The 26002-nt window shown below is 34.0% G+C and overlaps 1 protein-coding gene across 3 annotated transcripts in view; it reads right to left on the bottom strand.

The window, feature by feature from the left end:
• Window positions 1–1275: 1275 nt before the first annotated feature.
• MAP4K5 (mitogen-activated protein kinase kinase kinase kinase 5) overlaps window positions 1276–26002 on the bottom strand; it is a 91920-nt gene continuing 67193 nt past the window's right edge. For 2 of the 3 annotated variants that reach the window (XM_033107796.1, XM_033107795.1), the window contains exons 19-33: window positions 25749–25846; window positions 25550–25591; window positions 24584–24668; window positions 21968–22047; window positions 21616–21676; window positions 19261–19263; window positions 19063–19177; window positions 18636–18694; window positions 16494–16597; window positions 15919–16096; window positions 12933–13001; window positions 10344–10436; window positions 7756–7826; window positions 5453–5508; window positions 1276–2916 (exon numbers count right to left, since the gene is read on the bottom strand). In XM_033107796.1, coding sequence (XP_032963687.1) covers window positions 2829–2916; window positions 5453–5508; window positions 7756–7826; window positions 10344–10436; window positions 12933–13001; window positions 15919–16096; window positions 16494–16597; window positions 18636–18694; window positions 19063–19177; window positions 19261–19263; window positions 21616–21676; window positions 21968–22047; window positions 24584–24668; window positions 25550–25591; window positions 25749–25846 — 1202 coding nt within the window. In that variant the 3' untranslated portion in view covers window positions 1276–2828. The remainder of the gene's footprint in view (window positions 2917–5452; window positions 5509–7755; window positions 7827–10343; window positions 10437–12932; window positions 13002–15918; window positions 16097–16493; window positions 16598–18635; window positions 18695–19062; window positions 19178–19260; window positions 19264–21615; window positions 21677–21967; window positions 22048–24583; window positions 24669–25549; window positions 25592–25748; window positions 25847–26002) is intronic. The other variant, XM_033107797.1, reaches the window with a different exon arrangement.

The raw sequence follows: 26002 nt of genomic DNA, 5'->3' as shown, positions 1-26002 counted from the left end.
CATCACCAGGGGTTTCCTTCTTCTATCTCCTGTATCGAATCCCATTTTCTGTATCTTGTCATCATTTTGCTTGGTTTATGCCCTTATTTTTATGAAGCGCATCCTCTAGTAGGTTCTTGAGAAAGGCTCTTCAGGAGGTAAAGATTTCAAGAGCTTGTACAACTAAAAACGTTTTCATTTTACTCTTTACTCATTTTACTCTTACGTTTTCATTTGATTAATAGTTTACTTGGAGCCACAATTTTTAGGTTGGAAATTCCTTTAATTTTGAAGGCGCTGCATCTGTTGAAATTTGAACCTACTCCGATTCTTCTTTGGTATCTGACTTGCCCCTTTTTTCTGGAAACACAGAAACATAGCAGACCTTCTCTTTGACCTTAGTGTCCCTGACATTTCATAATGATGTGTTTGGTGTAGCTGTGTTTTTTTCTTTTCCATCCACTGTGTTCTTTTGATCGAGAATCTGAAGTTCTTTAGTTCTGGAAAAATTTCTTCAAATACTCTACTGATTTCTTCTGTTCTTTATGGATCTCTGGGAGATTGGATATTGGGCCTCCTGGCTGTTATAACTTTCTTAACTTTTTTTCCTCCAATATTTCCATTTCTTTTCGTTTGATTTTCTGAGAAATTTCTTCAACTTTATATTCTAAACCTTCTGTTGAATTATTTAGGTATGCTATCATATTTTCTAAGAGCTCTTTGTTTTTTGAAAGTTCCCGTTTTCAGTATCCTACTCTTGATTCACAGTTGCAACATTTTTCTAAAGGTATTTTCTTCTCAACATTTTCTTGATACTACAGAATCTGTGTCCTCTAAGTGCTTTTCATTCCCAACTGTGTTTTCTCTTCCATATTAGAGGCTTTCCTCAGATATTTTGTAACTCTCAGTTGCTTAATCATGTGTAATAGCATAGGACTAAAAGACTAACTGCAACCTGGGGATGCAGGTGGTGGCGGGCTTGTCAACTATGACTTTCACTGTAGAATTATCTAGCTGGGCGGTTTAGCTAGGACACCTGTGATGCCAGGATCTATTTAGGTCTTTGCACTTGCACTGGCCAGACTGCATAGAGAAGAAGACTTCCAACACTATTAGGATGGGACTATCTGACTGCCAGGATTCGTGAGAGGAAGAGGACACTGGTTTTTGTATCCAGTAAGTAAATATTTCCTGTTTTTGAGTATGGTCCACTGCTATTATATCCAGCACCCTCCAGCCAGAGGCCCCATTGAACATGCCCCAACAAAAGAGCCACACACTTACTGAAATGCTATGTACATTTTTAAAGGACAATACTTTATTTGCATAACATTTTATTGTTTGCATATTGCATAGTGAAAATAACAGAGTCACAAGACTCATGGTCTGGCTCAACCACTAACTTGCTGTGTGAATTGGGTCTCTTAATCTTGCTAACCCTTTATTTCCTCATCTGAAAAATAGAAATATGATAATACCTATTTTACAGAATTGCTAAAGACCAAATGAGATAGTTACACTGTTTTCCTCCCAAGTAACTGCTCAAAATAAATCTAGTTTGCTATTGCTAACCACCTTGTTCATCATCTCAACGCTAACTGCTCTCAATAGAGGCATTAGGACAACAGGTACCAATGTGACACTTTCATTTTGAATACTAACAACAGCAAAAGAGAAGCAAACTCAAAATGGCCATATTCTTTCTTATTTTTAAAATACTGGCTTTCATAATACTTATTTATGCTATCCCATCAGGAATTCAATTTCATTAAAATGTATTTTTCTTAAACCTATTTAAAATGAATACCTACATATGTGAAAAACCCAAGATTACACAAATAGTTGCTTTATAGCTTCTGCTCTGGTATAGTGTAAATAAAATACATAACATGGGCAGTTAAATACTCCCCCCCCCACATCAGGGATGATTATATATATGAAGATTAATTTCTTATGCATTATCCCTAATGTAAAAAAAATAATAAATCACAGGTACATATACTGCTTGTCAAGAACATATACGCATGGAAGTCTCATCTAGACATACACACCTCTTCTAACAATATTTCAACCATCATCAATATCTTCTGCATGACACCGTACAATTATTTGTAGTTGAAAACACAAAACTCCCTGTAAGGCAATTCTGAATAATATTGTATTATAAAATACTTGTGTTAAACAAAATTGCATGTATGTATTGAACCGCCAAACAAACTGCCTTTAAACCCTCAAAGTACTACTCCTAAAAGGTAAACAAAATTTTTATACATTATAAAAAAATTTAAGCTGCTCGGCAACCCTCCTTTGCTAAAAGTTAGATACCACCACTCCAGCAAGAGATTAATAAATAAAGATTAAATATTCTATTTTACAAAAACATACAGAATGGCCAATGTAAAAGTGAAAGCCTTATCTGGTAATTTGTTTATCAAATTATGTTCATTAAAAAGGAATGAAACATGGTATAAAATGAGAAAAATGCCACTAAATTTATCTCTTTGAAGAGAATCACGTAAGTTGTTATCTAAAAATATCATGGCACCCTTGCTATAAACATTATTTATTTTTTTTTAAAAAAGACTGTTTCCTGGAACTATAGGACTATTTATCTCATAGCTTTTATTAAGCAAACTTGACATAACCACCACACAGTGGCAAGAGATAAAATAGCTGTTTCCAGCTACAGAAAATATTGAATTCTACCTTAAAGTACAGATCATACAAGAGATATAACCCATAACAGTTAAAGCAAATAATAGTGTAGTTTGTACTGAACTTCCTTAAGATATTTTTGCTTTCAGTGGAGCATATTCATTTTCCTGTCACGTGAGATCAGTTTCTGTTGCTTAGTAACTATTTTCATGTCCAGCCAAGATGTAAAGATTGCTGTGTGCAGTAGGATTTTCTGTTGGCCTACTTTCCAAAACGACAACCCTGCAATTAAACCAAACAAAAGGTTTGTGTAAGAGTAAAAACAGAGACTGCATGCTTCAAATACTAACATCAACCAGGAAAGAATATCATTGTTCACATTCTCATAAGATTATACAAATATCACAGATGCACAGTCAAAAATTCAGCTTTACATTTCGCAGCTTAAAACCAAAACTGAGTAAAATTGATGAATTTATGAATATTTCAAAAAACAGTCTTTTATCTTATTCCAACTAAAAACAAATTGGCTTACTCATACATGCCAAGGAAAGGTGTATTATTGTATGAATTTTCTCCAACTAGCATATTATTACTTTTGTAATGAAAATAAAGTAATGTATACTTTATATTATGCATTATAGAAAAGTAGAAGAAGAAAATAAAATTAACTATAATCCAAATGCCCAGAGTTAATCATTATTAATATTTTGAGATACTTAGGTTTTTTTTCTAGACACAAATATCTACATTTAAACAATACAATTTTATAATAACAAGTATTGTAGAGGCTGTGGAGAAAAAGGAACCTTCATACAATGTTGGTGGGAATGCAGATTGGTGTAGCCACTATAGAAGGCAGTGTGGAGGTTCTTCAAAAAATTAAGAATAGAATTAACACATGACCGAGCAATCCCACTCCTGAGTATCTACCCAAAAAATCTGAAAACATTGATCTGTAAAGATATATGTCCTCTGATGTTCACTGCAGCTTTATTTACGGTGGCCAAGACATGGAAACAATCAAAGTGTCCTTCGATAGATGATTGGATAAAGAAGATGTGGTATATATACACAATGGAATACTATACTGCCATAAGAAAAGATGAAATAGTGCAATTTGCGACAAAATGGATGGATCTTGAGATTATTGTGCTAAGTGAAATAAGTCAGACAGAAAAAGTAAAAAACCATATGATTTCACTGATATGCGGGATATAAAACTGAAAGCGACAAAGGAACAAGACAAACAAAGAAATAAAAACTCATAGACACAGACAATAGGTTAGTGGTTACCAGAGGGTAAGGGGGGAGGAGGGCGGTAGATGAGGGTAAAGGGGATCAAATATATGGTGATGGAAGGAGAACTGACTCTGGGTTCTCCCCAGAACCCAGAACCCAGAAAATAATCAAAAATTATTTTTAAATAATTTAAAAATATCACAATGTGATAGATGATATATTACAGAATTGTACACTTGAAACCTATGTAATTTTAGTAACCATTGTCACCCCAAAAAATTTTAGTTTAAAAAATACAATTTTAAAAACCACTTTAAAAATTAAGAGAAAACAAAAACTTTGGTTAAGATATTATCTTAAATTCAAGGAGATAACCAAGTAAGACAACCAGAACAAGGCAATGATATGAGAAAAGTAGTTTTTTTAGGGCAAATTCTGACAGAGAATGGAGACAGAAAAAGGGAATAGTTGAAGGAGAAAATTCTAGGGGGAAGGGGTTGACGGAAATAAATGACTAAGAGAACTAGCTTCTGATACCTACCCTCTATTAAGCAGAATTCTCTCATACTAGGTCTTGTTAAAGTGCTATTGGTGCCAGGACCATTGAATGATCCACAGTTTTTTTTATCAGCTGTTCCTGGAGAAGTAGAGAGTCTTCCGTTCTAGAGTCTTTAAATAGGTGGTCCTCAAATTCTTTCTTTCTTTTTTGCAGGACAAGTTAGTAAGTTGCCACGCTCTATGGGCTTTACCTTTTCTACTTACTAAGGTAGTTGCCATTTTTCAAAAAAATCTCTTTTCTACTTACAAAAGTCTCCTTAAAAGTTTTATGGAGTCCTAATTCCACCACCCCCTTTTCCTTAAGTGTCTAATAGTTAAGCAATTAGTTTGTGATTAGACTGAACTTGAAGACCAGACGTTCTCAATCCTTGCCTCAGGACTAACAGATACTACTACAGCCAGTTTTCCTGCAGTAACAACTTTTGGTGGAAAAATAGGAAGGAATGGGTATTTTATTAGTTGCAGAGGTAGATAATATAGACTTTGGGGAATACAAGCTACTATATTTTTTCATAAGATGGCACAGTTTTGGAACTTGTCTTTCATTTTGATAACAGAGACCCACATAATTCCTTCTAACTTAGACTGACCTCAGAAATTGGGTTGAGTATTTTCTGATATAAAAGCAAACGTCAGGAGGTGCCTATTCTGTTGGATGTATATAGTAATAGTTAATAGACAGTAACACACCAGGAAGAAATACTGAAAACAAAAGAGGCTGAAATATGTCATGGTACCAGAGGCATAAACGCCTATATTAACACATTTTGTCTGCTGAATATCACTATCCCTAGAATAACGATCCTCACATCCTCACACTGACAAAAGATTGCTTCATCGTCGACTAATGGAAATATTATTCTCTCTCTTAATAAAGATACAGGGAAATTTCATGAAGTTGCTGAGAAACCCTCTAAGAGTTTTCTTTGAAAAACAGTCACAGGCTGACAGTATAATTAAGAAGAAAACCACCGAATTCCTTTGGTAATTGTAACAATCACACAATCACACTATTTACCTGTCTGATCCTAATAAGCGGAAAACTCTTGTTTCATCTGAAATCTCCTGGGTAACCTATGAGAGAAAATACCGATCAGTTAATACCTGAGGCCCCATACTATTTAAATAATTTAAAAATCACTGAGATAAAGCAATTATTAAACAGAATGATAATTTATAATAGTCAATTGCTCAAATGAAATATAGTTCAGGAAGTATTTTTTGACTGCCTATTAGAAATAAAACACTTATGGAACATCTGTTATGGGTCAGGCACTTTCCTTACATTCCTCCTTCCATCACTTGTTTCCTTAGAAGAACTCTTTGTGATGTGTATTATAATTCCCCCATCACTGGAGGAAGAAAACCAAGGCTCGGAGAGGTTAAGTGACTCGCTGAAGGTCATACAACTGGTAGATCCAAGATTGGAACACGGGTTTGCTGGACTGCTGGGCCCCTGCTCGCCCCTTCCTATCACACTGCACAGAGCTGTGCTGGACGTTCCCTTGCGCCAGTGTCAGACACCCGCCCGTGCTAACTGTGGTGTTGCTCTGCTCTGTCCTCTCCAAAGCTGTGGAAGGCGCTCAGCCATGGGCAGGTACTACCCCAAAGCACTGGGAGTTTCCACTCACCCAGGGGCAACTGTTAAACGACAGGAATAGCAGATGGTTTATAAATGCACCAGATGCCCCACCTTCAAATGAGTCAATTTTGAGGTGTGTTCTACACTCAGCGGTCGGTATGGGATTAAGCCCTGGTTGCCATAGTGGGAACCAGTTTCTTAATGTGCTCTTTATTGGCTTTTTGCCCCTCTCCATCTTACATTCCTCACTCCGTCACTGTTTTCTGGGATCTACTCCCAAATAAACTACCCACACTTGAGTCCTGGTCTTAAGGTCGGCTTCTGGAGGAACCCAGATTACAACTGTGTGGATATAAAATAAGTATAAAAATTGTCTGTTAACACGAATTTGCAGTCAAGCTGGGAAGATAGAAGTAATGAACTTGAATCAGAAAATAAATTACGTGCTACACTAGGTGGAACTAATTTTCAGAGTTTTAAGTTCAGAAATGTTCCAATCATCATGGACTGGCTTGGCTGAACATTACTTTAAGAATATTACAGCTCGGCCCAGGCTGAAGTGTGAGAACATAAGCAGAAAAAAAGAGAGTAAGCAAGATAAGTTAAAAATAAGAAATAAAATTTGTACTTGACACCGTGAGCAGCAGGTATCTCCATAGATTTCTAACCAAAGGAGCGATACAATGAAAGTAGCATCTAAGGACAATTAAATCTTATAGTAGTAAGTAGGACTATAGGCTTCATTAAATCCAAGGACATGGTGACAGAGGTTGGTAACTAGATAAACTGACATATTTAAAGACTATGTTATTTTCTCTTGGAAGCATTCTAATTCCTCATTTATATAAGAGGTGGAAATATTCAGTAATATATGAATAAGAGTGTAGATAAAACTAAAGGTAATTCAAATAGAAGACTTGAAGTTTTAAAATAAGTCCACAGATTTGTGAGGCCATGCTATATAAGAATTACACAGGTACTCACACAAATGGGAGATGTCTGTTAGTTCTGTCTTAGCTATTAGGATTCATCTCTCAAGGTGGGAGCCCAGGTCTCATCTCCTGCATGAAATGTATCCTGATTATCTCAGCTAAAAGTGATTTTTGGAGACCCTTCAAATGCAGGCTCTGCCTCCTAACTAGCTATGTAACTCTGGGCAAGTTACTTAACTACTCTGTGCCTGTAAAAATCTGAGATATGAATAGTACCTATTTATAAAGTGCCAGGAACCCAGATGTTATAAGGTTTAAAATTATGTATAATTGTAATTCACTATGTTTTACAATGCTATAATAATAATGTCTTGCACGTAGCTGGTACTCAATAAATATTTATTAAATGAGTTAATTTTCTTAGATTTTCCTTAGTCCTGTGATCAAATACTTATCAATTTAGAATTTTAAATATAATATTTTAAAAAAGCTATACACTTCTAGATCATGGAAAAGCCTTATTAAATTAAGAAAAGTTTAGTAGCCATATTTACAAATTACAAATTAAAGGACTGAAATTGTATAAACTCATGTTTGACAATTAATTGTGGCCACTGAGAATTATACAATAAATCAAAACTGAACATCTGAAGGAATAATACTGGCAAATAAGTTTGCTCTACCAGTTCATAGCATTAAAGGCACTAAACATGGTAATGTGGGTTCAGAGAGAAAATGTCTAAAATGAATGTTTCAACATTTAAAATCTTTTGTGGGAATCACTGGAGGTAATCTGAGAAACCTTACCTCATCTGATTTGAAGCTTTTACCCTGCATTCCATGTTTCCAGAAAGCCAACACACTGTCTTGAAGGCATACTAAAAAAGGTAAGGGAGAAGTGAAACTAAAATAAAGCACAGAGTAATTCACCATACATTTTTCTTAACTGTTTTTAATAAATGATAACATAAGGCTAGTGCTTGGTGCAAAATTCCACTGTCTAGACCATTAGTTCCCAACATTTTTGTGGCTAAGCCATGCCTAAGCTAAAATAATTTATTGAGGCAGAGTCACGTAAGTTGTCAAAGACACATATAAAAGGTATTCATTCAAACATGGCTAACTCCTGATGAGTTGAAATCAGCATATTAGTATTTTCATATATTATCTTTTGTTTTAGGTGAATACAATAATAAAAACATATACAATTGGCTTTTTTGATAAAAACATGGTTATTTAAATATTGTCATAAAATTCGAATATTTATTAAGGAAGTGACTTTTATTTATGTTCACACTTTCCCTATTACAAAATTACATAAAAAAACCCCAGACCTGTCTCACCATCCAAAATTTAACCACACACTGAATATTTACTATCTTTGAACCCACTCTTATTCAGAGGGGTACTCGGTTACAACACTCACTGCTGTGGTCCCCAGCCCCTCAGGCCTCTGGGGCACCCTGGGCCTTTGCCCACTGTTCACATGTGGATTCACAGAATTGAGCCAAACTTGCCCACCTTCCTGACGGCTTTAGATTCAGGAGTGACCAGGACCCCACAGTGTGGCCACCGCGTGGTATGGCACAGCCCCTCCTGCCCTCCGACCCATCTCCTATGCTCCCCGGCTGTGGTGGCCTGAAGGTCTTGGAGGGAAACTTGTTCTTGCTGTGCCTTGTCCATCCCTGTGTCCTGCTTGGTGACAACCACAGGCCTGGGTCCAATGAGGTCACTTAGCATTTGAGAAACAGAGTGAGCAGGCCCCATAATTAGAGAAAGCAGTGAAGCCTCTGGGCTCTTCCTGTCAGAGGATGGGATCATTAAAGTGCAGTGAGGGAGGGGGAAAGAATGAGGGAGAGAACCCATTTGATAGCTGAAGAGTTAGCCATATATGTCCTATGCCAGCAAAGGTGATGTGAGAAAGTGACTGAAACTTACTGTATATTTTACTAGAATACTGACTGTAAAAAGTTAATGTAAGAATGTCTTGGAAACATAATTTAGCTCAATAAAAATAAAAAGTATTTTACAATAACAAATCACACAAGTTTCACTAACTGTGATGAATACAAAACCCAGTTACTAGTTTTATTTTTAAAAGGTGACTTAAAGGGACTTTTTTTACCCAGAAGGATCCTTGTAATTATTCCAAGGTTCACTGGCAAGGAGATATGGTAGCCTAGGAGGAACAAACTTTTGTGTAACAATTAAAATTCTCTAAAAAATTTGGCACATATGAAAAAGTTGAGGTGCCAATGTGTTTCAGTTAAAAAGAAGAGGAGCCAGAGGTCTCTAAGTCAGATTCTCTGCTGAAAATACTAAATTTTAGAAACTGACATACGATATCCAGGACATAAAGAAATAAAACAGTTCCAAAAATCCTTTTGTCCTGGCATCTACATAAGGTTTAGGTTTTCTGCTTCAATAAATTAGGTTTTGCAATCATAAATTATCTTTATGTAAGATATTTACACAGAGGGATGAATGTACTTTGCAACAGGGTAAAACTCTAGTTGAGAAACCATTAAAATATTAAAAAATAAAAATCCTGTCTAAATAACGAGAAACATATTTAAAAGTATATATACATTTAATTATAAAATACATATTTTTTTATTGCCCAAATAAAAACTGCCAATTTTGTTTTAACTATTTTTAACTTATAGGAGAATTATTATCATAAATTGTTCACAATGTTTTCAGCCACAGTATTTTTTTCGTAAGTTCCATCACCCCTGGGGAAAACACTGACATATAATCAATGAAGAGGCAAACAATAATAAAATACAATAATTTTTATCATAAAACCAATGAGTATTACCGAGTAAAATATTCATTGACAAGGAAGCAAATTAAAATGGCATATTAATTTCCAAGTCCTGCGGGAAAGTAGTTATTTACATAGAAATGATCATTAACACACACCAAGCAAAATCTTACACGACAAAGAATGACAGCATATCTACTACCATTAATCATATCACACAAATACCTTCATGGTTTGGAAAGAATTGGGAGAAGTATAATTCACTTGATGCAGCAAAGGGAACAATAAACAGAAATTTTAAAAATGATTTCAAGTTTTAAATATTCAGGAAAAATAAAAGATTTATTACAGTCTAGATCTGCACTGTCTAATATGATAGCAACTAGCCACATGTGGCTATTTACATTAAAATTTAAATTAATTAAAATTAAAAAAATTAAAACTAAAATGTAGCACTAGCCACATTTCAAGTCCTTAACAAGTATGGTTAACAACTACTACATTTAAAAGCAAAGAAGACATTTCTGTATTACAGAAGCTTCTATGAGACAGTGCTGGTCTAGACAACCCTAGGTAAAGAATGAACAAAAAAACAGGTATTCTAGCATTATTAAAAAAATAGACTTACCTACAGATTCAATGCGAAAATCAAAAGTTAGCTCAGAGGCCAGTTTCTTACTTGATTTTAGTTTTCCTTGTAGATTTACAATTTTTACAAATTCTTAGAAAAAGAAAAAACATGTCAAGACTGGAAACCCAAATCTGTTTAAATATAACTTGATATGTAGATTTTACATGGATATGGAACAGTATTTTTAATAAAGTTCAACTATTTATCTTGATTCAAGCATGCCCAGTGAACATGTTTTTTAACATATACTGTAAGAGTGCCTCCTTTGGTAAGTGGTAATTCTGTTTGTATATTATTTTCTTTTTTATATAGTATAGATTGAACAGTTACATTCTCATTTTTTAAAAAGTACAGTGTTTCTTTAAAAGTGGCTATCTTGGTGCAGTAAGAATGGATTTTTCCCCCTTACAAATGACATAACATATAATCAGTACTACCTGCAGTCATTCATGACTTTAGGACCGAGTACCACTATACAAAGGGGCAACAAATAGTACTCTCGAGGGTCACAATTTCTCCGTAAGTCAAGTCTGGGATACATCACTCTTTCCCTTTCATCTATTTGTTTTCTAATTTAACCATCTCAGCTCTGATTGCTTTCAAATCTGTCTAACATGATTTGTGATTTCAGGCCTATCTCTATAGCTGCTTACTCAAACCGATTTATATTGCATAGTTGGTAATTCACTTCTGAAACCTTACACTGCTCTTAAAAACAACCAAAAAAAACTCAAGAAAGTCAACTTTTCATTTACGTTGAATAACTGGGAAACGGAGAGCTTAATCAAAGGTTTTAAATTTTTTTTGATAAAATACATAAATCGACAAAATGAAAACTAAGCAAATTTATTTTCCTTGGATGACTCAGAAGGTAGTAGGGAGTAATATTAAAGGTTCAACATTATTAAAATTTAATTCTGATGATCTGATTATTTTTGGTTAATCAGTATAGAATTTTCCACTTGTTTGGCAAAAAAGAATTTATTAAATTCATTTATGAGTAATCTAATAACACTTCAATCTTATCAGTATTCAAAAAATCAAAGTACTTAAAAAAGGGATGATGGGTGAATGAAACACTTTGGGTTTTGGTTTACTTATCTATAATATTAGATGATTTTTATGACTCTGTAAGGAAAATCGACTAGGGAACACAGGCAAATTCAGTAGCAGAACAATTTTTACAATAATCCTGAACACCTAATGGGCAAGTTCAGTAATTTAAAAAATACTGGAATGGATCAAACGTGGCAAATATTGCCAAGGTTCAAATATAATTTCAAGTCTAGGTGAATTACACCTTGCAAGATTCACTGCATAAAAATAAGGTGGGTTTTAAGAACTAGAGTACTTTGTTTACAAACTTGAAATAATACCTGTTTTTAAAAGTTTTTTCCTGCTTCTCAACTGCTTATAGTACAATACACTTCTATCAGCAATATATAGATGATGTACTATAGAATTGTACACTTGAAACCTATATATTTTTATCAACCAATGTCACTCCAATAAATTTAATTAAAAAATATATTTCCATCTGCATCAAAAGTATCACAACTAGAGATAAGTGTGTCAAATCTATCTGTACATTAAAATCTCATTCTGATACGATTCCAAAAGTTCACGTTTCATGATTTTAAGTGACCATATTAGTGCAGTTATGTGTCACGCTGATGATGATTTGGTCAGCGATGACCACATATATAATGGTGGCCCCATAAGATGATAACGGAGCTGAAAACTTCCTGTCACCTAGAGAGGTAGCCATCGTAATATTGCAATACAATGAATTATTCACATGTTGTGGTGATGGTGGTGTAAACAAACCTACTTTGCTGCCAGTCATATAAAAGCATAGCACATATAATTATGTACAATGCATAATACTTGATAATAAATGACTATGTTACTGGTTTATGTATTTACTACATTATACTTTAGTGTACTCTTTCCACTTATTAAAAATCAGTACACAGTGTTATGCTGGCAGCAAGCAGCCACATATTCACATATCTCACATTTACAGCATCTCTTGATTGTATCATTTTCTTTTGTGCTTGATTTAATCTACTGCAGTACATGCTGTACAGGCCTGTAGCCTAGGAGCAATAGGCTATACTACCTAGGTCTGTGTAAGTGCACTTTATGATGTTTGCACAATGCAAAACTGCCCAATGATGCACTTTTCAGAATTCAATACTCCTGTCCTTAAGTGGCACATCTATATACCTTCCATTTTTTTTCATTAATTATAATGATATGAAAACACTCTGAATACTTTTACACAGAATTGTATTCAGAACAGTTTTATACAGAATTTTACCCCAAGGTTATGGCAAACTGTTCTAATACAATGTTCCCAAGTACGCCAAACAAAGAAAAAAGTCACAGAGAATACTATTGACAAACAGATCAATTAATATTTATTATATCTGTAGCCAATTTAGATTTTTCATCAGTAAAACAAGCCTAAACTTAAGGTGAAAAAAGTAAAAATCTTCAATTTTGGTTTAAGAGAATCACTTCCATGAAAATATCTGTTATATCGCGTAGTATACTCAGAATAAACTTTAAAACAGTACTTACTATCTAAACACACTAAAACGGTATCCCTCTCCAACTGTGTTACATGAATGGAATCTAACTGTTGGCTGCCTTGGGGAGAAAGAAAAACAAGGTTAGTTACACAATATGCTTTAAAAACTAGAGCTTAGAAAAGAATACAAATTCTGACTTTTTCTGTGATTTAAAACTAGCCTTTGAAATTTAACGTAGAAATTACATTTTGTGATATCTTTTCAAAAAAAATGTATGTAGGTCAACTTAGGAGAACAAATGTTAATCTTATGCATGGCTAACTGAGCTGAAAAAACCTCAATATTACAGTTAATGAATACCTTAGCTAGTTCTAGAAAGGTGAGTTACAAAGATAAAATGAAGCAAAGGATAAATATGGAAAAGAAAGTAAGATGCATGCTATACAATGTCTAAGATGCATGCTATACAATTCTGCTCTGCGTTTTACAGTAGCCAATGGGAAGATGGAAACAAGATCAGGTGAATCACAGCATCCGAGATAAAAATAAGGCAGTAATTCAGAAAATGCAAAAGGATTAATGAAACTGTGACCAAAGAAAAAATTTCCTGGTGTTGGTGTGTGTGTGTGTGTGTGTGTGTGTGTGTGTGAGAAAGGAAGTTCCTTTTTTAAGAGGACATTGAGTAACAGAGTACTACTATCAACAGTATCTTTGTAGAAAGAACTTTCATAGCTTTGCTGATGATATTTACGCAGCCAGTATTTGCAGGGCTGATTATTTGCAGGCTTTTAACATCTACAAATAGATGTGATGCCATTTTTGCAAAACATTTTTGATAAAACAATTCATTTTAGGCACTCTAACTGCTTGAATGGTCTAGCAGAATTTAATAAAAGATTATAGATTCTTTAGAGCAGTTATAACTACGTTTCTTTGGGAAGCCCATGAATCCTCTCCCTTAAAAACTGCACATCTGAACAAAAACATAAAGTTTTATGTATTATTTTGGGGTGTTTTTAGAAAACTTCAAACGCTCATAGTGAAAAATTCAGGTCTACAGAACTGATAAACTGTTGGTTCGTCAGGCAACAATCTAAAAATAGTTTTTCTCAGTAAATCTATGTGCCTTCATTTATTAAATAAACAGGTATTGAGTGCTGACGATATGCTAAGCAGCATCCTTGGAGATAAGGATACTGCAATAGTAAATCAGATGAAGAGTCTTGGAATAGGAGTTCATTTTAACTGTTACAACTACTGCCAATTCAATTCAACAACAAAAACAGCTGGGAGGTGGATTAACCATCATTTGTGAAATGGAGAAGCCTCGTCAGGACAACCTCTGCTTGATGATTTGGATGATGACCCTCAGGCAGAGTCCTGGCTCTCCTCAGGAAGTAAATTTGTGTCTGCCTTAATTTTAGCCTAGAAAATGTTATAAATGGGTAGAACAGTATGCTTCAGGTCTTAAAAAACAAACAACAAAACCAGTCAACTCTCCCTCCCCCAAATTTCACAAGAGGATTCTGAATGTCTAGCCTTGAGCAATGTAACCTCCTAGTATACAGAAGAGAGCTGCAAGCACACATTAGATAATTGTATGAAATGACTTGCTCTACACTGCTATTGTATACTAACCAGTAAAAAAAAAGTTGGGGCTGTCTGCTAAAAATGATTTTGGTTTTTAAATAAATTGATCTATCACCCTTCTTTTTGGCAGCAACTATATAACAGGAACACATTTCTATTTGGGCTGCTTGTATTTCGTGATAATAAAACAATGTAATTTGCACCTGTTAGCTATACCAGGAGGGTATGCATCTAACTCAACCAAAAATATTAAACAATTAAAAAGAATTGTGGGGTACAGGTGGGGGTGGGAGAATACAGAATACTAGTACATTTCTATTTTATTCTGCTGGAAATGATGACTTGGTTTATATAGAGAGTGACATCGTCCACTGCACGCTGTAACTGGCTTGTACTGGGTTGTTTAACTTTCAGGATTTTTGTGAGCCAGATGACATCAGGTTGGTAGTCTGAAATTGACCATGGTGGGGGTATTTATATTACAGAAATAGGCAACCTCCAAACCAGGCTCTGTACCCAAGAGCCATTTTTCAGGACACCACTACTTGATACTGATTCTTATTCTACATTAACTTCAATAGCTGGGTTGTATGAAGAGTTCCGTAATTTAGCCTACAAATGATAACAAGCTAAGGATATTTAATAAGAACCATCAAACTTATGATACTTAGAAAAAACTTCTTCACAGGGTGATAAGAAATGTAACAGTGGTCAGTAATGAAGTAGCTATAACTACAGCTTGCTTGACTTCATATGTAAAAATAGTAGCTTCATAAACCTGGAGTTAGTTACAAATGATCAAATAATACACTGGCACAACAAATAGTAAACTGGCAAAATGAAGACCCCCTTCATTTTGTTTATTATGTAGATTTAAAAAATGATTTGTTTGAATTTTAAAGTTTGAGAATAAACTTCCAACCTTTTCAGAATTTTCACTAAGACATGTCTGACAAAATCCTAAGTTAATGAACCACTCTCAGAAAGTGCCAAGAGATACGTCCCTGTATCTTCAAATGGTAAAGTTTGGAGGCCACACTTGAACTCCATGATTCTAAGTGTGTGTGTATGGGTGTGTGTGTGTGTGGGGCAGGTAGTGAATTGACATGGAAAAAAAAAGTAAACCTCTTTGCTTGAAAAGCTCATAAAATTTGAAAAGTATCTTTAAAACTTAACTATAATTTAGGAAGTCCAAAGATTAACTGATAAAAACTAAGACCTTTAAATGTCAGAAATCACTAAACTTTTCCTTGGTAAAATAATTTGCATCAAATTGCCTCAGGCAAATAGAGATCACAAACTATATGCACATGAGTCTCTGGGCTTACTTGGGAAACTAAACTGTTCTCAGTCTTTATTTGAACACATCCACACAGGCTGAAACCATTCTGCTTCTTTCATATGCAAAAGCATCAATGTTTTAACATAAGGTAAAAAACACTTACCTGCACCAATTTCTGTAAACCATGAAGATGCAGAATTCAAATTGATTGTCTCAAACTGAACTACCTGATTTGATTCGGTGCCCTTGCTAATAGCTACACAGACCATAGGGTATTCCTGTTCTGGTATTACCAGCATTTCAAAAACATTCAAAGGACTTGGCAAAGGGAAATCAAAGTGCTGCAAAAAACAAACAATAGAAGTAAAATTTAGAAACAATCTCTCTAGTCATACTGTTGTTGAATAAAGTCAATAAAAAGGCTTTCATTTTCTTGATTGATCTAATTCTGAAAAAGGACTACCTCTAAAATGATCATGATAAGGATGAGTTTTTTATAAAAATATGCTTTAGAGAGTTGGCCATACTCATCTTTATGGTTGTGACGCTTCCGGAAGTTTATTAACATAAGGTGGAGAGGAAATCTTAAGAACAAAAAAACTCCTAAACCAAATAAAGACCTACAAATAACTATAAACATGCTGACCCTAGATAGTTGTAACGGAGTATTAAAATTTTAGCCTCAGTTATACGCTAATGTTTTCTAAAGAAGAAAAATGTAAACAAAGTAATATATACCTTTATCAACATGAATTTCTGCATTGGCTCATACCACTGAAGTAAAACAATTCCAGACTGTAAAGCTCCACAGAGGTATTTATGTCCTGTGTAAGGGTTTCTGACTGGAATGAAACAAAATAAAACAGACACACCCAAAACACTGAATACTTTTATGTGACAACATACTTAGTTTAGTTAAAAGCTATAAGCATCTAAAAGCTAAGTCTGCTTTCTTTATAAAGCAGTGCTAACACATGGAAAATAAAAACAATGAAACGTGGCCTTCCATTGATGGAAGACAAACTATTTGAAGTGACTATTTAGCCGATAAAGGAAAATTATTATTTCTGTTCAGTAGGATAAGAGTGGGTAGAAAGTAAAGAAAGATGATGTCTTTTTCTTTTGTCTCTGTTACCCTTTCCTTTTCACGTTCTTATCTCAGTTTTAAATTATATACAATTACTTCTAAACATCTTTAATTTACCAGGTTCTTAAATATAGGAACCTTTTACAAGAACAGTATTTTAAGCACTAAAACACCTAAACTAGTATGCAACCTGAAGAGCTGCTTCTTAAGAAATCTGATCAAAAGAGACTTCAGACAAGAAGATCTGGGAGGCAGCTGACATCTATGATTTCATTTTGGGTAAAGCTGTGCACTTAAGACAAGGTGCAAATAACTACATCTTACTAAGGATGTAACTTCCTTGACTCAAATCTACAAAAACTCATATTGGTCTTTACTTCTCCACAATTTGACTCCCATCCATGATTATAAAAGTAGTTATCTGCAAAAGCTCTATCTTAATATATTTGTAAGTTTATATCTTAGATTGTAAGCTTCTAGACCTTTCTTGAGTCATAGATATTGGGAATCTGGTAACAGATATGAATCTGATTCTCCCTAGAAAAATGCTCAGGAAATTTGCTTACAACTAGAAGAGAGTATGCTGTGGAAACATGTAGCAAGAAGATCAATGTGTAAGCTCACTGATTAAACAAAAAGAATAAACAGGAAGTTAGGAGCTCAGAATCTCAAGTCATGGACTGGGTCTGATCCCAGTTTCTGTTACTTTCTAGTGACATAAGTATCATGGGGTGTTTTAGGGTTACGTGAGATAAGGTAATTATACAGTACAGAATTTAACCTTCCCTCCCAAAGAGGTCTGGACTTTGTCCTTCCTTCTGCGAGATACTCTCTAAGCCTCAGGAATGTCACACCTGATAGGAGGGTCTTAGTTTGCCTGAGCCCTTGGTTCACTGAATGGAGGCTGTCAACAACTGGATAGTCTAAGGGAGAGGATCATTCCACAGAGACCAACAATGTGATTTAAACTAGGGGCTTTGGGTCATGCAGTATCCGTTGACCTCCAGAGGGCTGGATGCTGAGATCAGCCATGTGGGCCATCAATCATGCCTATGTGATGGATCCCTAATAAAAACTCCGGACAATGAGGTTGAAGTAAGCTTTCCTGGTTGGCAATGCTCTGTCTGTATGTATTATCACATGTCACTGCCAGGAAGTAATGCTGTCCATTACTCCATGGGAAGAGGACAACAGAAGCTCTGTGTTGGTACTTTTCCTGGACTCTGCCCTATGCACTTCTACCCTTGGTTGATTTTAATCTATATCCTTTCCCTGTAATAAACCATAAACATGAGTAGAATCACCTTCAGTGAGTTCTGTGAGTTCTTCTAGAGAATTTTTGAACAGGAGGGTGATTTTGTGAAGCCCCCAAATTTGCAATTGGTATCAGAAGTGAGGGTGGTCTTATGTGGACTGTTTCCTCTAACTTCATAGTTGGCTAAGCTCCTGCAATAATAATGTTCATAAAGCACTAAGCAGTAACTGTTAAATAAATGAAAACATTAAATAAATGGTGAGTGTTAAATAAATGAAAGCTAATATGTTAGCAGAGATATGGCCTCAGGGGTGATGGTTAAACAACTCTAGGAACACTGTGCCCTGAGGAAGCACCAGGATTACTATCTCCAAGCACTTTTAGGCCACGTCCCACTACATGTTTTTGTGCTTCAATGGCTTCTTAACTTATTAAAAACAAATAGAAAACATACCTTCCTTCCTATTCGACACCATAAAACAATTTTAAAGATGTTAAAAGTTCTAACCATCCAGTTTCAGAAATAGCATTTACTCACCGATGCAACATTTGTGGCAACCTTTTGTGTCAGGAATCTTTGTAGTTAAAGCGAACTTTCTGAAAACATAGGACAATATAAATGCATCCTGTTGCAGTGTTTGGGAATCAAAGAATGATTTGTAAATCAGGTACATCTGAACCAGTCAAGGAGCTTTAAAAAAAAAACTGTCTTGGACTAACTATCTGATTTTATAGGACTTATGCAGGGTCTGGGAATCTGTATTATAAAACTTATACAGGTGATTCTCCCAGAGAGTCATGTTAAGGAAATATTGATCTTTCAAATTCTAGATGACACGTACTTTAGTATAAACTATCTTACAAAAGTAAGACAAAGAAAGTTTTTTATTGGGCAAGGAACACTGGCTGTTTTAAAAATAAACACTAAATCCTCTTTTTTCCAGCAGAATCAAAATATTTTGTACCTTGGTAGAATGCGGTCTGGAAACCTATGAGTTTGAATATGGGCAGCTAATCCTGGTTTTTTGGCTTGTTCAAACAAAGCTATGAGATTATGAGAGTAGAGTTGAAAGGTTTTTCCTAGAAAAGAGAAATATTTTACATTTATTAGAATCATTTCCAGGAGAGAAAAACAATTTTCAAACAAAATAAAACATAATTACCTTCTAAAATGAGGAGTCCAGAAATGTTCAAAAAGCCAAGCAAAATAGAAAACCAGAAACAAAAATCCAGTTATTATCAATTTGGAAGATAATAGGTAAAATGAGTTTTAAGAAAGTAAACAATTGTGTTTCTTAATACAAAAATTAGGTATATTTTGACTAATAGGTGATCTGGGCAGAATATATGTAAACTTTAATTAAACCAGATAGAAAAAGAAGTTGTTAAACATTGTTGTACAATAAATGGAACTACAATAATATGCATGTGATTACTTTAGTGTAACACGGAAAATTCTATAAAACTATATTACTTTCTGGGACAGACCTATCTATCAATAATTTTTCAAATTACCTTGGATTAAAAGTGATTGTGAATGACGTCTTTATAACAGATTGAAATACTAAGAAAAGTAAAGCAAACTAATATATGTCATAATATAAGGATAACAGTGATTAATATAAGAAAGTCACAGGATTATTTCCATATAATCAAAATCATAACTGTGTTACGCATGGGGTCATCTTTTGATTCCTTATTATACATGGCATGGTACTGTAATGCAAAATAGTATTTATCACTTTAGTATTAGAAAACTTATATATATATATATATATAGTCTTATCCTGAACAAAATTCTCTGTATTTTTTCTGTCTGCCTAATATTGTACCACCCTTCCTCTCCATTCCCCCTATATAAAAGCTAGCTACCTAGCTAGCTGGGCAGCTCAACACACAGGTACACGCATGTGTGCACAGCCATCCACACAAACGCAGACCCTTAAGAATATTATTTTCTCCTATTAAGCTCTGCTATCTACCTTCATTTAGTTTTATGGACCATTTTAACAAGAGTATGAAAAGAACTAATTAATAGGCTAACTTTTCCCTGTTTTCCTGTAGTTATTTTATAAATATGCAAGATGTACTCTGCGTGGTTTTTAAGCTCATTTCCAAAGAGAGGTATGAGTAGGGATAAAAGTAGTAAGAGAGTTAGAGAACAGTGAGCTTATATGTATACAATTCAGAATTGTTAACTGAAACAGAATTGGATTATGTTTATTTTCATAATAACACTAATATATTAATATTTTGTTAAACAAAAGTAAAAACATTGGGTAGAAGCACAATTAAAATAAAAAAGATTAAGTACTCTTTGGAGGACCCTAGCTTTTTAGAAGCCATTTATGCACGATCAAATAATATGCTCTTCGTAAACACTGTCATCAGCTGAAATATTTGAATTCCTGAAAAATCTCTAGTTAGGCGATTGGTTATTAGGCCACAATTTATAACTATCTATCACCGAGTAAGAATGTGTATCAGCCCTGACACTTTAAAGCATAAGCAGCTGAAAGGTACACTTAATACTGAGAAGCCTGACAGTACAGTAAATAGAGCAGGAACAGAATCCTCACATAATTTATTGAGATGAAGAGCACAAGAGAGTGTCAAACAAAAGAATTGAAAAAAATTTAAGAAATACTGAAATTATTCAATTATTCAAAGTAGAGAAACGGGAGAGTGCTATTTTAATAGTTAATATACCATTAGGATTAATTAAGGGACAGACAAATAATTAACTATCCTGTGCTCTATTATCAGGATGAAAGCAAGTGGCAAATCTCTAGTTACTTAAATCTAAAATGTAAAAAAATAGGTTTTGGTAGGTTAACAATTGGGGAAAAAAAAAAAGCCTACAACTCCACCCACGAAAGCATCTCCAACAACAACCATAAAAAGAAAATACAATTAGAATAGGTTGCTCTGCAACCCACTTGTTTATAAGATTTTGAAGTCGAAGATGGTTGGTTACTATGTGGTCCAGAATAACATGAATTCTACCAGGAAACATCTGTATGAGTCTTCAGTGTCCCAAGCACTCTGGGTATCATCTCATTCAATCCTCACAGCAACCTCGTGAGACTGTGATTGTTAGTTACCATCATCCTCGAGGCTAAGAGAGAGTGACTTGCTCAAGATCACAGAAAAAGAAAGCAGCTAGATCCTCTGATTCTTTCCCTTCAATTGTTAATTCGCAACAGAGGGTAGGAATGATGATAGTGATAATGGAGGCAGCTGAGTGGAAGGGAATGGCCTCCGGTGACAATCACTGGGACATTTCTCAGGTGTTTACACCCTGGGCAGGTTTGGGAAGTGCTACCTTAACTGAAGACAGGGTCAGTTTTCAAAGTTTTTTCTCATTCTAAGTTGTAGAAAACATATGCAAGTCTCCAAGTTACTATACTTTAGTTTCTCAAATGAACAAATAATATTTTAAAATAATGTATATTAAAATCACACTTCTCAGTTTGTCTAATGATTTATTTTCCACATTATTTTCATCATATACATACCTGATAATGACATTAAAGTATTATTGATAACATAGAGCCAAGTACATTTCCGTGGAAATAACTATAAAGAAAAAAAGATTAAAACTCTTCAATTTTCATTCTCTTACCCCTTAACTTCCAAATTCTAACAGTCTGAAATAGTGTAAAAATAACTATTTTCAATCTTTCAGTAAATTACCAAAATCTTACAGAAAAACTTTCAACCCGAACATGTAAAAAAATACAATCTCACCTCTAAATATTTAAATCATAAAAATTAAAACTGAGGCCCACATAAATTGGTTTAAAATTAAGATATTTCTTTTACTCAATTTACCCAAACTAATTTCTTGAGTTAAAACTCCTAAATTACCTGTTCCATTGTTGCCTCATGTAGCTCATTGAGATTCAATGTGTAAATACCATCTTCAGTTCCAAATATAATGTACTGATCTAAAATAGTTGAGATAAATCACTGAAATTTATTATCATTTTCTGAAATCATTCACTAAAATAATGGCTCTATGTTTTAATGGCATTAAGAGTTACACAGTCACCCACTCATCCAAAGAAAAATTATTTTCTAAAATCCATGTCACCTCTTTTACCTCTTTCCCCAATTCTTTTAAAAAGCAGATATACTCTCTGCTACTAACTCATCTGGTTTTATCTTACTATACAATCCTTCCTTTCAATATAATTTTTGTATCTTAAGGTTTTTTATTATAGTGATATATTTTTGCCAGACATCTCAAATACTCTTTGAACAAGAAAAATACAAATTAATAGAAATTATAAATTATGACACACCAGAAACCATGAGTACACCTAGTGTCCAGATCTTGGTTTCTAAATATTTACCACATAAATAAATAAAAATCGGGGCTTCTTAAAGAAAAGACTGATTCCAATTCTGGGGCAAGGGAAGTATAAGATGAGCCTAGAAATCTTGCTGATAGAAAGTAAGAAATCTTGCTGCCAGAAAGTAAGGAAGTGCTCAAAACATGACAAGGACATATCAAACAAAGAACACGAGGGCTCCCACTACTCAAAAATTCTGACAATTTAAGTGTTAAAATAAATAGTAAGAGTGACAGATCATACCTCACTGAATAAAAAAAAAAGAATTCGTCAGTTCAAACTGATAAAAATAAATGAATAAATGGGAAAGAAGGGAAATTGTCAGCAGATGTCAATGGATTTTCAATGGATGCTAAAACTAGTTGGTGAAAGTCTGATAAGAGGATATTTAATATAGTCTTAATATATCTCCCCACTAATTATTTATCAATTAGTTTGGGAAATTAATTAAATAATTGCTTATTAATTAGAAATGGAAAAATAGTGATTTGACAGTGGAGAAAGCTAGTAAACACCACCTTACCCTGCTGGCCAATATTAGTATCACTATTATTTGGACAAGCTGATACTATATGCCTCCTGATATGATGCACTGAGATGAGCACAGTAACACATCTGTGATATTCCTGCCAAAATAACCTGATCTAAGCGTGAGGGCTCATCAGACAAAGCCAAATTAAGAGACAGTCTACAAAGTAAGTAGCCTCAAAAATGTCAAGACCAAGCGAGAGAAAGAAAGGTTGATGAACTGTTCCATACTAAAGGAGACAAAAGAGGCATAGTAGTTAAATGCAACATGTGATCTTGAATTTTAAAAGGGGTGGGGGGAGAGAAGGGAGCGACAAAGGATATTATTGGGACAATTAATAAAATTTAAATATGGACTGTGGATTATAAAATAGTATTACATCAGTGATAAATTTCCTGATCATTATAATTGTACTATGATTATGTAAGAGGTGATTCTTACTCCAAGGAAATACAAACTAAAGTATAAGGAGAAGAGGATCATGTCTTCAACTCATTCTCAAATGATTAAGCAAAAAATGCACAAATAAAACAAATAGGGCAAAATAGAAACAACTGATGATTCAAAATAGAAATAGGAGTTTCTTGTACTATTTTTCTAACTTTTCATAAGTTTGAAATTACATCAAAATGAAATTTACAAACACACAAAGAAATCATTTCCTTACTGTTAAAAATATTTTTTTCTCTGTTATACTTTCTAATAGTGGGTTGAAGTGGAAACAAACATTTCCTGAACTCCCTCTACTGCCTAATCTGTTTCCAAATTGCCAGACCCCCCAGGCAGGTGCCTTGCTTCCTAGAGTTTTTCTGTTATAAATGATTACACTGAGAACTAGAGGTGTTAAGTATCTTTCTCAAGTCACATAGTAACAACAGAGTAGGAATTCAAACTCAATCTATTTGATTCCAACTTTTGGCCTCTATGTATTATGCTTCCTCAATTTAAAAATATACAGTCTAAATTTTTAAAAAATAAATTCTATTCATCATCATTTCAGACTTACATAAAAGCTGTAACAGTACAAAGAATTCCTGAATATCCTTCACACAGATTTCACATTAACATTTATTACTTTGGCTATATCCTTCTTTCTCTCTCCATACACACATTTTCGTTTTCTAAATATTTTTGGTTTTTGTTTCAAGTAAGTTACAAGCACAATGTCCCTTTACTCCTAAATACGTCAGTGTGCATTTCTTAAAGAAAAAGAAAAAAAGTTATATAACACAGTACAATGATCAAAATCAGGAAATTAACACTGAAATGATACTATTATCTAATCCATTCACTATACTTATGAGATTATCAATTGTCCCAGTATTGTCTTTTTACATAAAAGAAAATCTCAAATTATGTTTGCAATTAGTTGTGATGTCTCTTTGGCCTCCTTTTATCAGGAACAGTTCCTGTATTCTCTTAAATTCTAATGCCTTAAACCAAAATTCTATTTACCTGCTTGGATTGTTGCTGGTACCTACACTATTTAGGCTCTAAATAATATTTTAAAAATAAACCACCTCAGTTTATTGATCATAAAGATCCTTTCCCATAACAAATATTTTACTGGAGATGTATACCAAAGTTCAGAAATTTTACCTTTAGTATCAGGATGTATCCAGGATGTTGCACAATTAATTTTCAAAGGGCAGCCATCGAAAACTTTGGAAAAACATGCTCCCATCTTATTTATAAAGAAAAAAATTTTTGACTTATTTGATTAAATAATTTTATATATTCTTAGAAAATAGCCAAGATTATGAAATGCTAAACTGACTCTCATTTGCATATACTTATGCTTTCATTACAAAACAAAATTCTTATTTTGATATAATTTAACCCCTTCTACTAAGAATCTCATATTCTATCTTTGTATAATCCATATTTTAGGACAGAAATATCAAATTTATCAAAATGTCTACATACATCAATGATACATTCTAGGAATTTTAAGTCACTACTTATCTTTAGGACTAACATGTAATAATGTGAAATAATGGATGATTTTATCTAGTAGCACTGTAGTGATTATAACTGCAGTATAACTCCTTAATAGTGATAACAGACAAAAAGACTAATATTTATATTACATCCTAGACTTTTCATGAAAAAAGGTACAATTTATAAAGTATCCTATTCATGTGATTGGCTGAACCACCTTACAGATAAGTTCTACTGAAGGGCCAGAGAACAAGCATTAAGATAAGCTTCCCTGTTCCTTTTTACTGTGCATGCACAGTTCAATGTGAAAACGGCTTTGGGGTAGAAAGATATTTAACCCATATAATGAAGAGGACAAAGTACTATTAATATCACATGAAAATTAAATTGGCCTTTGTAGGCTAATCTGAGAACCCAACTGCCTGTATTTAAAAAGTGAAACTCCGAATTCTAACCAATTCACTCAAATTAGGGCACATAGTATATCCAAATCCATTTAATGTCTTTGTATTTTATGAATCTTGCCTTTAATAGCTCAAGACACTTGATAGCAAATAAACAAATTTCCGCTACTTCTAAAGAGAGAAAAACTGGCAAGTGGTTCACATAAAAAATATTCCTTACCAGCACTTTTGGGGTGGGTGGGAGGCCATTAATGACTGGTTTCTGTGGGGAAAAATAATTTTTAATACTGTAAGACCTCTTAAAACTTTACACATTTAGAAATTCAGTTATTCAAATTCTTCAATTAAATAGACTATGCCCCTTATATGATAAACATAGTATTAGTTACTACTAATCACCAAATGCCTCTTATACCTACAGGGAAATCACGCTTGTCCTTTTTACGTGGTAACTGTGGTGCTTGTGCTGATCCTTCTGTATTTTCACTCATCAGTTTTGAGATACCATCACCATTTCCTAAAGAGAACCATGGTTAAAACTTGAATGAACATACAAACAAGCACTTTCCTTGAAAAATAATTTTCCCTTTCCCCTAATACTTGTTTTCCACTTGGTAACTCTTTATTGGGAAATACTCTCTACTGTCAGATGAGTTAAAGCATCTTTGGTGCC

The sequence above is a fragment of the Rhinolophus ferrumequinum genome, chromosome 6, assembly GCF_004115265.2.
Source record: "Rhinolophus ferrumequinum isolate MPI-CBG mRhiFer1 chromosome 6, mRhiFer1_v1.p, whole genome shotgun sequence".
In the NCBI taxonomy this organism is placed as follows: Eukaryota; Metazoa; Chordata; class Mammalia; order Chiroptera; family Rhinolophidae; genus Rhinolophus; species Rhinolophus ferrumequinum.
This window is presented reverse-complemented; position numbering and strand designations above follow the sequence as displayed.